Source organism: Artibeus jamaicensis, unplaced genomic scaffold (genome assembly GCF_021234435.1).
Source record: "Artibeus jamaicensis isolate MK-2021 breed Jamaican fruit bat unplaced genomic scaffold, CSHL_Jam_final contig_64, whole genome shotgun sequence".
NCBI lineage: Eukaryota > Metazoa > Chordata > Mammalia > Chiroptera > Phyllostomidae > Artibeus > Artibeus jamaicensis.
In genome coordinates, this window is record NW_026521911.1 from 5,045,079 (window position 1) to 5,061,827 (window position 16,749).

General features: G+C 58.5%; 2 protein-coding genes across 7 annotated transcripts in view; both read left to right on the forward strand.

Annotated features, from left to right (window-relative positions):
- CAPN5 (calpain 5) overlaps positions 1–16,749 on the forward strand; it is a 49,146-nt gene that overhangs the window by 22,669 nt on the left and 9,728 nt on the right. For all 6 annotated transcript variants that reach the window (XM_053670827.1, XM_053670825.1, XM_053670826.1 and 3 more), the window contains exons 3-5: positions 36–167; positions 13,228–13,436; positions 16,215–16,407. In XM_053670827.1, the coding sequence (XP_053526802.1) occupies positions 36–167; positions 13,228–13,436; positions 16,215–16,407 (534 nt within the window). The remainder of the gene's footprint in view (positions 1–35; positions 168–13,227; positions 13,437–16,214; positions 16,408–16,749) is intronic.
- Positions 4,123–6,251, forward strand: OMP (olfactory marker protein). Its single transcript, XM_037138100.2, has one exon. The coding sequence runs from the start codon at positions 4,214–4,216 to the stop codon at positions 4,703–4,705; it is 492 nt and encodes a 163-aa protein (XP_036993995.1). The 5' UTR covers positions 4,123–4,213; the 3' UTR covers positions 4,706–6,251.

Here is a 16,749-nt window from a genome sequence, read left to right on the forward strand (position 1 = left end):
GCTGACAGCGAGGTCTCCTCTCGGCTTTTCCGCAGGACATCTGCGAGGACCCGCGCCTCTTTGTGGACGGCATCAGCTCCCACGACCTGCACCAGGGCCAGGTGGGCAACTGCTGGTTTGTGGCCGCCTGCTCATCACTCGCCTCCCGAGAGTCGCTGTGGCAAAAGGTGAGGCCTGGGGTGAGGAGGGGATGCTGGGAAATGTGCGCTCAGCCTGCGGCCTCGCTGCCCAACAGGGGAGGGGCCGCCTGAACGTGCAGGCGAGACTTTATGGAAGCCTGGGGGGTGGGTCACGCCGGGACATTGGCTGAGCATTAGACTCACCCTCCCCTCACCTGCCAGTCTAAGGTCCCTGGGGCAGCTGCTGGGAATCCGTGTAGCTCCCACGGGGATTCTGATGTGTTTCCTTCCTCCCGTGGGACCACAATGTCCCTGGAGTCACTTGGCAGAGTAGGTACTTCGGGAAAGTGGAAGCTGCCTGAATGGTGTGCAGTGTGGAGAGACCACTACTGGGGCTCAGGAGACCCTTGCCGGTTACCTATTGTATGACAGGGCCAGTCCTTGTCCTCCTCGGGGCCTAGTTCATTTTCTGAGTTGTTCAGTGGGAGCAATCCATGATTCCCGGTTCCAAACTGCTGCTGTTCTGGACCAGCAGCAAAGGATTTAGGTTGGAAAGAATGGGCACTGGTCCTGACACTTCGCCCTCTTGTGGCAGCAGTCGGGAGTGCAGCCCTTAAATCAGACCTGCGGAAATGGGGAAGCTGCTGCAGAGGTTGGACTGGTGCTGTGTAAAGAATCAACAGGAATTGCATCCTGGGTTCCCATGCCAGCAGATACAAGTCATTGACTCTTTCTGTTCTTCCCTGCCCATCCTGATCTTCCTGTAGGGACAGGCAGCTGGGCTCAAGAGCACCAGGCATCTCAATGTTACAGGTTCCCCGTTCGGTAGCTTTATAAATGCCCTCATGTGAAAAATCAGGACGTCAGGGTAGCTCCCTCTTGGGGAGCTGCGAGGGTGAAGCTAAATGCTGTACTTAAAGGGGCTCAGGCAGTGCTCTGTGAATGGAGCTACCTTACCAGAGTTGTGACAATTAACAGTCACAGGTTTTGTGGGAACTCCTAGGTGAGCAGGACACAGAGCAGAGCGAGTTTGTTCTCATCCTGAGACGCCCGTCGGCCACTGGGGGGAGCCATGCCTTCAGCCGAGGCGGGACTCTGTAGGGCCCTGCTGTCCAGTCTTCTGAGTGGAGTGTGACTTCTCAAAGCCGCCCCACCCTGCGTGGGGATCCCCAGGGCCTGGCCCCTGATGGTCCTGCAGGGACAGGGTAGCTGCTGCAGCCCACAGGCATGTGCACTGTTGGGGTGTCGGAGGCGGGAGGGCCTCAGCGAGCCACATGTGGGACCGCTGTGCTCATCGGCCTCACGGCTGGGAGAGGGTCAGGCCTGGCACTGTTCCCTGAGTGTAGGGCAGTCCTCCAGGCCCTGACCACCTTTTCTGAGCTCAGAACAGGGTTCCCCTGCCTCTGAACCCCACCCTCAGCTCCATCGGGACTCAGTCTGGGGGTGGGGGTGGCCCACGGGAGTCCCGCAGGGTCAGCCCCACACCTCCCACCCTGCCCTGGAACTGTGTGTTTACCTGTGGTCTCTGCTCCCAGGGTGCGTTCCCCATGGGTAGAGCTAGGCCAGCTTTTATCTCCCTGCTGGGCTCCCAGGAGCCCAGCGTAGAGAAGGCTCAAGAAAGTTTTGAGAACGGAGCCCCTTCTAAACTGTCAGGCCCTGCTACCCGCCAGGAGACCCACAGCTGTCCTTGTTGCTGTCGGGGTCCAGGGGCCTTTGGTGGGGACAGAGCCTGACCTGTGCTGTCCCCTCCTGGGGGTGGGCTGTCTGGTCATTTGTGGGGAGGAGCCTCAGTGGGCTCCTCCCTGGGCCCCGGTGCAGCCCCTTATCCAATTAGGGGATAACAGCGCCCAGAACCCGCAGGGGCTGGCGGCTCCTCCTGCAGAGTGGTGTTAGGGCACCAGGCCTGGCTGGAGGCTTTGAGGGTCAGGAGGCTGGTCTCTGGACACTTGTGTCCCCAGGAGCCTGCGGCAGGGTGGGGTGCTCCAGACTAATTGCACTCTGCTCCGGGTGCTGCTGTGGTGACAGCCCCCGGGGTCCTGCGTGGAGAGATGCAGCCCCAGGGAGCTCGTTATGTGCCTCCCCTCCCTCCCGGTCCCTGCTGGCTGGGCCCTGTTTGTTGTCACCCTTCACCTCCGGGGCCTGCTGCCCTGCAGGGCCTCCCCTGCCCCACCCTGCCCTGTTCTCTCCACGAAATGGAGGTACTCAGCCTGCCTGCACCCCTGCTGCCCGACCGGCCTCACTCTGCATGCTGAGCCTCAGACGTGGGCATACTGCGCCCCTGCCGCACATGCGCCGTTCTCTGGGCAGCGCGGTCTTGGTCTCAGTTCGTGATGTAGCCTGGGGACCGTGGTTTGAAGCCAGCCAGACCTGGGTCTCGTTCTGACTGGGTCCCTTGCCAGTCACATGACTTTGAGCAGGTCATGTTTCTTCTCTTGGCCTCAGTGTAAACTTGACCTTTCCAGTCCACGGGGTTGTGGGACAATTAAAGGAGCCTATGTGTGTTGGGGGGAGGGCAAGACCAAAGAATAGGGGCAGTTTGCATGTGTTAAACCCCCCTCGCTGCCCATCCTCTGGGCTCCCACCTGTTTCCCTGTTCTACCAGTCACGCCTTGGCAGCAGGCCGCCCCCAGTACGGGATCCCCTGTGGGGACATGATGTTCCCCCCAACTTGACTGTACATTCCCTGGGCCAGGGCAGTAGACGTGGGGTGGACCAGAAATCGGGCTGTGACTGTGGGCTACAGCATTTGCCGTCAGGCCTGGCCTGGTCTGAGCCGGAGGAGTTCATCTCCCCCAGGACCTGGCGCCCCTCGGGCATGGGGGCCCCGGGGCGCCCCAGCCCAGAGGAGCCCACTGTGACCCTGGCCGTAGGAGCAGAAGTGAGAGCAGAGTCCCGGGGGTGCCTGGGTGCCAGGGAGCGAGTGTTGGGGGGCGGGCAGTCACAGGACCGAGCACCTGGCAGCAGGGCCAGGCTGAGTTTCGGTTCCATTTAAAAGCTCGCCATCCCACCTGGCCCCTGTGGTGCGCAGCCAGGTCGCGTCCGTCAGTTCATCCACCACTGGTCAGCTGAACGCCAGCCGTGCTCCAGCACCATTCTGGGTGCTGGGGACAGAAGATTTGAAAAAGTGCCAAGTTACTGAAGGTCTTCTTCACCCAGAAACAGCCAGTGTTAAGGGTTTTCTCTAGTTCCTCCCAGTCTTTCTGCTATTTGGGGTTAAAGAGGTGTTTGTTTTGCTTTTAAACACACATTTTTGCAATCACGTGTGCAAGTTTAGAGCGTCATTCTGTGTCCACGCCCGGTGGGCCCTCTTCCGCCGTCTGGTGGCTGAGCAGGGGGCCGTGGCCGCACCAGCGCTCCGTACATCAGAAACTCTGGGGGCGCGGCCTGCAGGTGGTGTTTTCAGGTCCTGCAGTGGTCCTGATGCTCCCTGAAGCTCCAGAACACCGTGTAGCTGAGAGACATGTGGTGGCTGGGCCGGGGCCCTGGCAGTGGGGGGGGGGGGTGCCCCGGAGACAGAATTGACAGGCCTTGGGGTTGGGGTGTGGAGGGCTGGGGGCTGTGGGAGTCAAGGGCTGCTCCTAGGTTTGGCCTGGGTGACTTTAAGGCTCAGATCAGGGGGCCCCGCTGGTGCCTGTTCCCCACCGCGCCCCTGCCAGGGGGTCTTCCAGGCTCTTCTGGCACTCCTCCCGCAAGCACCCGCCCCACCTGCCTCCCATCTCACTGCCCTGACACCGTGCTCCCTTCTTCACAAACAAACTGGCTGCCAGCCCTTCTGCGGTAGTCAAGGTGGTTGCCACAGCAGTCCACATCAGCGATCCGGTCCCCGGGGGGCCTGTCATGCTCTGGTTGCCTGCAGAGCCCCGTCACCACCTTTGCGAGGAGTGGAGAGGAGGCGCTGGGGGACGCCCAGTCATACACACCAGTTTGGAGGCCGGGGAGGAGCTGGGAAGGGCCAGTGGCCAAGAGGGGCGGGGAGGCGCCAGGGTGGGCGGAGCCCCTCTTTGGTGGCCTCTTGCCTGGGCGGTGAGGCCCCAACCCACTCTGCTCCCAGACGACGCACAGGCCGCAGCAGCCGCAGCAGCAGCACCTGGGCCATGGCAGAGGACGGGCCGAAGCAGCCGCAGCTCAGCATGCCGCTGGTCCTGGACCAGGACCTGACCAAGCAGATGCGGCTGCGCGTGGAGACCCTGAAGCAGCGCGGGGAGAAGCGCCAGGACGGCGAGAAGCTGCTGCGGCCGGCCGAGTCCGTGTACCGCCTCGACTTCACCCAGCAGCAGAAGCTGCAGTTCGACCGCTGGGATGTCGTGCTGGACAAGCCAGGCAAGGTCACCATCACGGGCACCTCCCAGAACTGGACTCCCGACCTCACCAACCTCATGACGCGCCAGCTGCTGGACCCTGCCGCCATCTTCTGGCGCAAGGAGGACTCGGACGCCATGGACTGGAACGAGGCCGACGCCCTGGAGTTCGGGGAGCGCCTGTCTGACCTGGCCAAGATCCGCAAGGTCATGTACTTCCTCATCACCTTCAGCGAGGGCGTGGAGCCCTCCGACCTCAAGGCCTCCGTGGTCTTTAACCAGCTCTGATGGCAGCCGCTCACTGCTGCGCCCTCCCCATGACCCCTGCCCCCACCTGTGTATTTGGGGACATTTTCCTCGTTTCCCTCCTGCACCCAGCTTGGCCAGGCTCCCCCAAGCCTGTGTCCTTCCTGCGCTCCTCTCCGTGGTGCTGGTGCTCCTGCTTAGGGAGGAAGAAGCAAAGGCTTTGTAGCCTAGAAGCGGAACTGGCTGCCGCTGCTGTTGCTGTAGACCACAGAGGCCAGGTCGGGGCTCGTGCAGGAAAATGGAGGGTCCACAGGCATCTGCCTCTGCTGTGCCTCCTTGTTGGGAGAGAGAGACTGAGGGAGACCAAGGGAGAAACACAGAGAGAGAGAGAGAGAGATCCAAAGAACCAGCCATCGGGCTTCCTCTGGGGACGGGGAGTGGGAGGTAGCAGGGCGGCCTCTGGGGAAGCCAGCAAAACAGGCACTGGCTGTCTGTCTGTCCAGCCACATCCAGGAAGGCGCTGTTCCTGGCACGGGCCTGGGTGGTCCCAGGATGGCTTGGGGGCCCTCAGGACAGTGGGCAGGGTGGCCGCGGGAGTTGGTGTGGGCAGTGAGGAGTGGCTGGCATGTCGGAGGCTATGCAGCCGTCTCTTGTCCTTCTGAGAATGACTTCAGGAGGGGCGAGGTGAATGGGACATGGAAACGTCACACGGAGAGGCATCTGTGTGTACATACATGCACGTGTGCACTGAGGGAGAGCACGCCGTATTCATGTGGACACATTCCGGAGTCCCTGCCTCCCCTGTGGACAAACCCGATTTTAGATGATCTGCTACATAGGTGCCCAGCTGGTTCACGAGCAGCCCGCTGTGGGGGCTTGGTCAGGATGACCTTGGGGAGGGGCTTCCTGAGCTGGGAGGTTCTGAGGTCTGTGCAGTGACAGGAACAGTGTGGCGCAGGGGCTCCCCTCTGCCTGGGGTGGGGCTGGATGGAGCGGTCCCGAGCTCTGGAGCTGGGACAGCAGGTCCTCGGGTGTCCCATCTGTTGTGGCATCTCTGGCATCTTCAGTGGAGTGGAGGCGGTAGGGGTGGCCTGGTGGGGCAGTTGTGGTGGCTGAAGTGGACTGGAGGCAGCAGCCTGCTGTGACAGGCTGCCCCCCGGCCCAGCCCACCCACCAAACAGGAGGCTGCGACAAGGTTATCCACAGACGCAGTTCTGCTCCCCGAGCCTCACCCTGCTTCACACCGCGCAGACCCAGCGAGCCCCCTTGGAAGGAGGGGCGCGACCTGCCTGGCATCGGCTGAGGGCACCTCAGGAAGTGCCCCCAACACCCTCTCTCAAGGCCAGCCTTGGTTTGGGGCCCGGGTGTGCCCATGACCTTTCCCTCATGAAGCAAAGCCATTGGGGGCCACAGGGCCCTGGGAACAGATGCACTGAGAGTCGAAGGGCCAGAGCCTCCCCCGCTGGCCGAGGCTGCTGGGAGGGCGCGTCCCCACTTTGGAAGTGTGCAGGCAGAGTGAGTGTGGGGGTCTGGGTTCTTTAGGCGGGAGACTGGCAGTGGTGTGGGCGACGGTCCTCTAACTCGCAGCCTGGCCTCTTCCAGGACGTGCTCACAGCCCCTGCGTTGCCTGCCTGGCTTCTCCACGGACTTGCCTGGAGGCTGGGCCCTCTGCCTCTTCGCTCGGCCTCTCCCTGCGGCTCTGGGGACCCCCTCGTGCTGACTGGCTGCCCCGTGCAGGGGTGTGAGTGCCTCTGCCGTGCCCGCTGTGTGGCCCCAATAAAGTCTGTGTGCCCCTCCCTTCCTGGGTGGTGTGCAGTCTCTCACCGCGAGTCACTCCCTCCCGTTCAGGAGCTCTGACAGCCCAGAGCACCCTTCCCGGCTTTCTCCCCACTCCTCCTCCTCCTGCTTTATGGGTTGACCCCAAGGTCAGACAGTAGGAAGGAGTTTAGCACCAGGTCTCCTGCCACCCATCCAGGGACCAGCACCCCAGCAGGGCTTTCTCCAGGGTACCCAGACCAGCCTCTGTGTGGGGTGTGCAGAGAGCCACGCTGAGGGCGTGGGGAGGAGCCCTCTGGTCTTCGGTAGGTGGGGCCCGGGGGGAAATGGGGGGTACACCAGGCCCTGCGCCACTGTGCCTGTGGCTGGGCCGCTGGACGGGAGTAGCCAAGGGGTGGGGTGGGGGTCAAGCCTGTCCCCAGGTTTCATCTGGCCTTTGTCACCGATTTGCTGCCTGTCCCTGGGCGGCTCCTGACCCTCCTGCAGTCTCAGGCTCTAGAGGGGACACCCCGCTTCTGCGAAGTCCTCCCCAACCTCGTCCTGCCGACCAGAAAAGACTGATGTTGCCACATGGCCGCAGTGCCCCGCTGGGCCTTCTTCAGAGCTCTGTTCCCTCGTCATCTCTAGCTCGCTCGGTTAGGGGACGGAGACAGACACAAAGGCGGAAGCAGCGTGCCCCGAATCGCAGAGGGGTGTGTGGACCTGGCGCTGGGCAGGGGGACCTTTGACTCTGTGACCCTGGCTCCCTGGGGTGGGCAGAGGCGATGCCCCACCCTGCCTGGGCGCCCAGTCTTCGGCCAGGCTGGCTTCTTCCCGGAGGCCGAGGTCGGACCCTGCTTCAGAGCCCACACCTGGGGTTTTGCTTGCAAATGACTCCTGCTCCAAATGCTCCCCCCAGCCAGGTCTCACACCCCTGTTCCCCACCCCGGAGTGCTCCCCAGAGCCCTGTCACACGCCTGGTAGAGCCCAGGTGAGCCCCTGTCCCAGCAGGATGGGAGCCCTGGCACTTGGGTCTCAGTGGGAGTCCCCCAGGGACAATCCCAGGGGCGCACCAGGTGCCTGGAACACCAGGGGGCGCTGTGTTGCACTCATTAGTGGGGTCCGAAGCTTTCTGAGTGATTCTGCACTGAGTCATGGTTAACGGGGTCCCCTGGACGTGCAGTAGGAGGGGGGACTCCAAATCCCACACAATCCTTACCTCACTGCCTGGGCAATGCAAGGGGGCGCCTCGACCCCTCAGGCCTCACTTTTCCCATCTGCACTGGGGGCTGTTGTGGAGGTTCCCCTTCCTCCCCGTGGGAGGGAGGTCAGCTGGGTCTCTCAGCTCCCTCCAGCCCCGAGGTTGGGGATGGTGTGTGGGTGCACCACACACTTCGTCCACCGACAGGGGTGACCCCTCAGGTGTGCACAGCCCCCCACAACTTCTGCAGTGCCTCCAAGATCAGGATCCACCTTAGTTCTCACACCAGTCTTGCCAGAAGGGTCAGTAGATGTGGACACTGGAAAGGTGGTCTGGTCAAAACTTACATCCCTGCCACACACCCCAGTTGGTGACGTGGTGTCCGCTAGCATATACAAGGTCACCGGTCAGCTTGGGGGTCATCCTCCCAGAGAGACTCAGCCAGCTCTGGCGCTGGGGATTTGGGCGTGAGGGAGACACGGCCCGGCCCTCCACCAGCTCCCTCAGTGAGTAGGGAAGGAGCCGGAGCCGCCCAGTGGTGTCTGAGGGGAGTGTGGGGTCAGGAGGCCCCTGCAGCCCATCCCCTAAGGGACCAGAAGCAGGTGGGTCCCCGGCGGGAGCCACGGGTGCCTAGCTGAGGTGGCCAAATGCATCGCCACCTCGAGGTGGCTGCTGTGGGGCCTAAGGTGGCAGTGTCCAGGGTCAGCTGGACAGTCAGCAGACCCGTCCCATGAGGCTATGAGGGCCGGCGTGAAGCCCGTGTCCCTGGTGATGGGGCGTCTCCGCTGCAGACGCCAGGAGGAGAGAGACAGCCTGATGGGCACCGTGGGCCCATCCCTCTGCTCCAGCAGCTGTCCACGCTCGGCCGCCTCCTTTCCCGCCTCCCCCGCCCCGCCAGGCGACATACCATCGTATTTCTGGATGCATTTCTGAATGACAAGGATTTGTTCCGAACAAACGAAAATCCCTGACCGTAATGTCACAACACAGCGGCTTTTCAATAGTCGGGTTTTAAAAACATGTGGTACTGTTTCTGTAGTTGGGGGCACTGACCTCTTTTCCCTCGGACTTGTCAAGTGAAAAAATGACAACAGCCATCCAGTGTGAACGAATCAAAATCATACCTATTTTTGTCAGATTGGCAAAAAAAAAGCTACATCTTTTGATGTGCTGCAGAATTTTAGTAGTTTATGTGCCATGAGAGGAAAAAGGTTGGAAATCACTGCCATCAGGCAACTAAAATAATTTTACACTGATTTTTAATAGCAAACTCCCAGTCCATGTTCTGGTTCACAATTTGTGCCATGAGTGTGTTGGACAGTTTGTTTGTGCAACCGAGGCCCAAACCAAATAACTACGGTTGTTTGGTTCCACGTTGTCATCTGTCCCTTGCAATCTGTTTGCTGAAGAAGCGGCCATCCGTGCGGCCTCTGACGGCAGCAGTTCCCCGGATCTCGGGGCACTGGTCTCCTGTGGGCTCAGTCACCTGTGGTCTGAGTCACCTGTGGTCAACTGCGGTCCGTAAGTATTAAGTGGAACGTTCCGGAAATAAACAGTTTGTATGTTTTAAATCATGGGTTGCTCCGAGCAGCGTGGTGGAACCGTGTGCTGTCCGAGTCCGTCCCGCCAGGCTGTGACTCGTCCCTTTGTGCCGCGTACCCGCGCTTCTCGGGCTACGGTCTGTTAGTCGCTCAGTGCGCGTCTCCGCCACCAAATCAACTGTCCCCGTGTCCTCGTGCTTGTCCCGTGCTGTGCCTAATGTGTAAATGGAACTTTATCCTAGGTGTGCACGTGCAGGGAAAACTATATGGTAAAAATATACTTATTTACTTTTAGACAGAGGGGAAGGGAGGGAGAAAGAGAGGGAGAGAAACATCAGTCGACTGCCTCTCTCACATGCCTGAATCGGGGACCAAACCCACAGCCCAGGCATGTGCTGTGACCAGGAATCGAACCAGGGACCCTTCGCTTTGTGAGAGGACGCCCAGCCCATGGGGCCACACCAGTCAGGGCTATATTTTATATTTACTAAGTATAAACTTCTGCTAAGTTAATATCTTACTGTGCCTGATTTATAAGTTAAGATGTATCCTAGGTGTGTATGTATGTACAGGGGAAAACAGTGTGGGTAGGGGTCTGCAGTCTCAGACGTTCAGTGGGAGCCTTGGAACGTATCCCGCGAGGATGAGGGGGCGTTGCTGCATCTGCGTTTGCGGGCTTTATCTTCCTGCTGTCATTTACCGCGTTCCGGGGCCCTGGCGTTCCTGTAAGCCAGGCTTTAGCTCAGGAGACTCAGGCTCAAATTTTACTTGGCACAACTGCTTCAGAGGCGATGTTCTCTCAGGAGGCATGTAATGTCTGTTTTTCTCTCTTTTCGTGATGTTTTCCTCTCTTTTTTTCCTGGCTCCTTAAACCACAGAGGGCTCAGAGCCATGATTTCATAAATGCATTATTCACCAGTGGTTGCGAAAGAGTGGGAGCCTAATGCTCTAATTCCTCCCTCATTTCTTAGCTGGCATTCGTCTCCAGATACAAACCTCCCTTCACCTGCTATTTGGTGACTCTCGGTACAATCTGTGTAGAACCAGCAAGATAAATGCTCCTTTCTTCCCCTTAACTTTCCAGTTTCACAACAGTGAGCTGGTTTCCCACCGTCCGCCAGCAGTGACTCATCATTTGTGTCTGGTCTGGATCTCACAGATTCGAATTCACCCCAAGTGTTTTCATCCATCGAAGTTGTCATCCTCACCGCTGCCCGGATTGGCCTGCGTTGGCCATCGGGAGCCCCAGATTCAAGCTGGTCCTGCATCCTCTGAGGCGGCCCCGGGGCTTTGATTGCTTCCTAGATTTCCGGCAGGACCAGCTGCTGTGGGAAAGGGAGCGAGTTTGTGTGCCCGCAAAGCACTTCTTCCCGGAAAATCTTTTCCCTGTTGCTTGGTGCCTGCGGGCAGCAGAGGGGCCCTCCTGGGGCCCACCGCCCCCTGCCTCGCCCAGGGCGGTGGTGCAGGAGGGGGAAGCGAGGCCCACGAGGATTCCTGACTCGGGATCTCTGGGCCCTGGAGCCTTATTAGATGATTCTTGAACCACAGAGGGCTCAGCGCCAAGCCCTGGGTTTGGCTAATGGTCCTCCCACAGCCTCAGAAGGCCCTCCCAGTGCCCTGCGAGGGCTTTTCTTCCCCTTCTCCTCGGCGCCCCCTTTCCTGTGCCCTCGTCCATTCCCAGGCAGTTCAGGGCTTTCAGAGCCGGGAGGAGCTGACAAAGGTGCAGCGGCCAGGCCTGTGTTCTCCGCTTTGGACTCCCCGTCGCTCGGTGCCCTTGCGCAGCTCCTTGCTCCCCTGTGGACCTCAGCCTTCCCCTCTGTGTAGTGGGGATGAGAACCCCACCTGCATGTGCCCCATTTTTGATACAACTTTCTGTCCTGAGAGCAAAGCAGGAGAGAGTGCTGGGGGTCAGGGTAGAGGCTGGTCTGGGAGTTTTTACTTAGAAAGGACATAGAGTTGCCTGGAAAGGGAGGTGAGGAAGGGGTGGGGGAAGGGACCAGCCAACATCAAGCCCTGGTGGGGTTCCAGATGCTGCGCCAATCTCTGAAGCCCTGGGCATGAACCCTGCCTCCCTCACTGTGCCCTTGGGCAGCCTCTGCCAGCAATTGCCATCGCATTGGCCCGAAAGAGAGCAGCGAGGGTCAGGGCAATGGGATGGACGGGCTGGCCCTGCACCTGGCAGCTGGCGGGTCCTGTCGGCGGCTGCGGCCCCTCTCACTGTGCTTACCGTTTTCATTTTCTCGGTCGTGAATGTCCCGCTAGGGAGCTTCTCTCTTTGCCGACACCCCCGTTTACTGTACAAGGCGTGCAAACAAAAACATCTTTAATGAGCGTGGGGCCTGGGGAACAGCTTTTGGCCTCTGGGTCCAGGCTGGCCTGGGTCCCGGAGTTTGCAAGCTCCTGATGTTCACTGGGTTCCTCAGTCCAGAGGCCTGCACGTCCGCCACGCATTCCTGGGAGTGGTGCTCTTCCAGAGGAGCCGCCCCTGGTCCCGGGGCTGCCCAGCCCCGCTTCTCTCACGTGTGACAGGCCCTGCAGTCCCCCCTGACTCGGCAGAGTGAAGGGTTTTCCCTCCCCTGCCCACCTCCTGATGCCCAAGTCGCCTCTGTTTGCCCTTATTTGCTCAGGGCCACTCACCGCCAGCTCTCAGGACACTCGCTCAGAAGCTGCTGCTGGCCCCTCAGGTCGGGCCCTTCACCCCCTTCTCTCCAAGGCTCAAATGCTCCCTGTGGCCCTGCCTCTCCCCAGACTGGCAGTCTTCGGAGGGCAGGGGGCCACGTCTGATTCGTCTGGGTCCCCAGTGTCCGCATGGGGCTATGCAAAGAGCGGTGCTCGCTGACGAAGAATGTGTGTGTGTGTTCTAGCTGTGTGACCCTGGACAAGTTACTTGCCCTCTCTGAGGCTTGATTTTTTTTAATCTACAAAGTAGGGATGGATAATAGTAATCTGCTCATGAGTTTATTGTGCAAATTAAATTGACAGCACCCATGGCAGTCACAGGTGTGCTCCCTGACATTTCCAAGATGGTCCATAATAGTAACTGTTGTTCGAGCCCCGTGTGATGCCTGTGAACGTATTCACTCGGCCAGCACGTGTTCATTAAGCACCCTCTCTGGGCCAGGCCCTGGGCTTGGTGCTGGCAGATGGCAGTGACTAAGACCCATGTGTTCCTGCCTTCAGAGAGCTGACATTCCAGCAATTGTGTCAGAGCTGTTCACAATGTCCCATACCTGTTTAATTATAACTGGAATTAGTGTCTCAGAGAAGTACCAGAGGCCATGAGACTCAAGGGCAGGGGAGCTGGCCCAGTCTGAAGAGTCAAGGAGGGCTTCCTGTAGGAGGTGGGTAGACCTTAAAGGACAAATGAGAGTCAGCTGGAGGAAGAACAGACTCGGAGTCCCCAACCAGAGGAAGAGCCTGGAGCAGGAGCAGGGGTGGGGTTGGGGGTTGGGGAGAGACACCAGCCTGGGAGGTAGTGGAGGGGGCGTGGCTCTGTAGCCTTTGGACCTTATTTTCCAGGGAAGTGACATGATCAGAAAGCTCACTCTGCTTCTGTTGAGGTGGAGGCAGTGTGGCTGCTGATGCTGTTAGTGTCCCCGGGCCAGCCAGGAGATGGGACACTGGGCCAGGGAGTGCTGGGGGGGGGGACAAGAGGAGACGGGTTCTAGTGGAATGTAGGAGCCAGGATTGGCCTGAGTGGGTGGGGAGAGGGAGGAGGCTGTGGTGGTGGCGCTTCTGTCTCCGGCTGGAGGCGGGGGCAGGGAGACCTTGGCCCTATTCACCAGGCAGGAGCTGGGAGGGGTATGATATGATTCTGAGGGGGAGGAAGCAGTGAGAGGCATGAGGAAGGGAGCGGGGAAGCTCACAGGGTCTCAGAATGACAGAGCTGGAGGGAGACTCCAGCCATGCAGGGCAGAGAAGAGAAACAAGTCCTGCGCTCTTGGTGGCAGAGATGGGACACAAACCCAGGATTCCTCCCCATTCTGGTTTCCTGAAGGCATGCACTCCTATTTCCTCAGGAAGCAGATGTGACCTCAGTGTGTCCCCATCCTCTTCCTCACATCCAGGTCATCCCAGACTGGAAGGAGCAGGAGTGGGACCCCGAGAAGCCTGATGCCTACGTGGGCATCTTCCACTTCCACTTCTGGCGCTTTGGGGAGTGGGTGGATGTGGTCATTGATGACCGGCTGCCCACAGTCAACAACCAGCTCATCTACTGCCACTCCAACTCCCACAATGAGTTCTGGTGCGCCCTGGTGGAGAAGGCCTATGCCAAGTAGGTGCCGGTGGTGGGCAGGTGGGCTGGCGGCCAGGCCCAGGTGGCGCTGCAGATGGGCTCAACGTGGGGGTTCCTCTTGCCAGCACTCCTGGCACAGAGAGGTCAAGGGCTGGTGCAAAGCCATGGTGCACTCAGGGACCAGGCACCCAGGGCATGGCCAGCTGAGCCTACGCTGGGCAGGGTGGGGGCCTGGACCAAAGGGCCTCCGGGTACCTGGTTGTCAGGTCCCCACAACCAGCCTGCAGAGGGAGGAATAGCTCCTCCCATGTAGACCTGAGAAGACCGAGGTCGGGAAGGCTTCCTGCCGGTCGCTGTGGGCTGAGCTGGCCTCACATTCAGGTCTGTGGCTCTTTCCCAAAGACCCAGCTGCCAAGCCCTCCCGAGGCCTTGTTGGAGACATGGAATCTCTGAGCCTGGCTGGCTGTGGACCCTTCCCTGCTCTCTGGCTTCCCCCGTGTCCACCTCTCCATCTGCCTGTCTGACCGTCCATCCATTCTGTGTTTGCTGACCACCTCCTCCTGCTCTGCACCCGGCCCTGGGTCCCCAGCATGAGCAGGAGCAATAGTTAGTTGAGCTGTTGGGGTTGAGTGACCTGCCGGGACCCAGGACAGGGGCTGGCCTGGGGCAGGAGGGCCAGAGGGTTGGAGAGCGGCCACCAGCTCTGTGGGAGCCTGGCTCCTCCTCCCAGGCCCAGTTGTCAGTCTCCTGGGACAATGTATGTGTGTGTGTGTGTGTGTGTGTGTGTGTGTGTGAGTGAGAGAAAGAGAGGGAGAGAGACAGAGAGAAGAGTAGTCTCGGGCCACACATTAAATACACAAACACTAACAAAAACTGATAAACAAAAAAATTTTTAAGTAAATTTACGATTTGTGTTGGGTCTCCTTTATAGCCATCCTGGGCAGCGGGTCGGACACCCCTGCTAGCCCATTCCATTTTTAATCCTAAGAAAGCAAAGCCTGCCCCCTAGTGGTCAAGGCCCCTCTTCTCTCACTTGGGAGACCCACTCCGTGGGCTTGCCCATTTTTGCTTTCTTTTTAAATTACAGATTTTTGATGTGTGGTAAAATATACTGTTCATCATTTTAACCGTCTTTGAGTGTAGAGTTTCGTGGCATTGATCACATTCACAATGCCGCACCCACCCCACTCTCTATGCCCAGTCTTTTCATCGTCCTCAGCCCAAGTGCTGTGCCTGCTAACCAGCACCCCTCCCTTTCGCTCGTCCCGGGTCCCTTGGAACCTCCATTCTACTTTCTGTCTCTGAGTTTGCCAGTTCCAGGTAGCTCATGTACGTGGAATTGTACAATATTTGTCCCCCTGAGTCTGGCTTATGTCACTGAGCACAGTGTTTTCAAGGTCCAGTCATGCTGCAGCAATTCACCGCTGGGTGTATATTCCAAAGAACAGAAAGCAGAGACCGGAGCAGACGTTTGCACACCGGTGTTCACAGAGGCATCATTCCACAGAGCATCCATCGGCAGGGGCACGAATGAGCAGACACACGGGGGCACTGTTCAGCCACCTGGGCTGTGGGCTGTACGGTTCTATGTTTGCAGTTTTGCAGTGTTGAGCAACCACCAAGTGGCTGCACCACTTATGTTCGCTTGTTAATTTACTTTTTTTTAATTTATTTTTTAAGATTTATCTTTAGAGGGGAAGGGAAGGAGAGAGGGAGAGAAATATCAGTGTATGGTTGCCTCTCGTGTGTCCCCTGCTGAGACCTGGCCTGCAACTCAGGCATGTGCCCTGACTGGGAATCGAACCTCGGTTGTTTGTTTTGCAGGCCCGCACTCAATCCACTGAGCTACACCAGCTAATTTACTTTTTAAATAGTAAAACTCACGCATGTCTGTTACAGCAAAACTAGAAAAATATTAGAAAATCCTGCAGACGTTTGATAACACACATGTCCTGTAGTCCTGGGTGTTCTTCCAGCCCCTCCACTCCCCTGCCCTGTTTTGGGTCATCGGAGACCCTCGGGCCCCTCCTCTGCTTACTCTGTGTCTCCGTTTCCTGTCTTTTTCCTCACATCCCCCCACCAGTGGCAACTCTTTTCACACATTTGATGCTCGGGTGCTTTCTGTTCGTTTGTTTGTAGGTTACCTCGCAACACCTGCCTTGCTGTTTCAATTTACATAAACGGTATTCTGTTATGTTTCCCATTCCGCGTCTTACAGTCACTTCAGTGTTTTTTTGCCTTTAAGACCTCAACCCTTTTCCTAACATTTGATAAGGAGCCACAGCTATGTCCCTAGCACCTCGTGTGCTGCACCTAGTAGGTGCTTAATATTTTTATACTGAATGCATTTAAACACAATGGGAACCCAGTTGTATCACTTTCCTAAGTGTAACAAGCAAGCCCTCACTCAGAGGCCCCAGGAGCTCCTTGGCTGCGCTGTGCTCACTGGCTGCTGAATGACTGAGGTGCAGCGTCGGTTTTTAAAGCCAATTCCCTAGGGTTAGACATTTAGGTGATTTCTCATTTTACGTGATCACAAATAATGTTATTCATCCAAAATTGATGTGTCAAAAGACATATGAGCTTTTAACAGTTTTGAAAGAATTGATAGCTGTCTGGACAGCTGCTACGGCTGAGGGAGATTCGAGTGATAAAACGGTTGGCTCAGTGGGACAAGTATAGGCCCTGCTGTGGCCTGCTGTGTGACCCTAGCAGTTTGCTTAACCTCTCTGAGTCTCAAAAATAGCCCCTATAATGTGAAGGATTTAGACCAGCTGGGGAGCATGAGCTGGGAATTCTCTCCGTGTTGCTCCCCAGGCTGGCAGGCTGCTACCAGGCCCTGGACGGAGGCAACACGGCGGACGCACTGGTGGACTTCACGGGTGGCGTCTCCGAGCCCATCGACCTGACTGAGGGCGACTACGCCAGCGACGAGGCCAAGAGGAACGCGCTCTTCGAGCGCGTGTTGAAGGTGCACAGCCGGGGAGGCCTCATCAGTGCCTCCATCAAGGTGGGCACACAGAGCCAGACCTGAGCAGTGGCTCTCCTTTGTCAACCCTAACAGGGATGGGAGGAGGCTGTGGTGTCCCAGGCAGAGCCCCTGCCCAGGTTAGCTCTTAAATCCAGACCCTCAGCCACAGGGGGAAGGGAGCAGTTGGAGGGTGCAGGCCTCTCCCCAGTGCTGGTCAGCACAAGCCCCAAGCCCCCTGCCCTAGCTCCCTATGCTATGAAATGCCTTGCCCACCTGTTCGACCAACATCCCCCTTTCCTGGCCCTTTCCTATCAGGGTGATGAGTTTCTGTATATCTGAGGATCCCTCCATCAAGGTTTCGGGGGGGTAGGGAACCCCTAC

Coding starts and splice junctions, on each gene's coding strand:
- OMP (XM_037138100.2), top strand. CDS start 4,214: ATGGCAGAGGACGGGCCGAAGCAGCCGCAGCTCAGCATGCCGCTGGTC.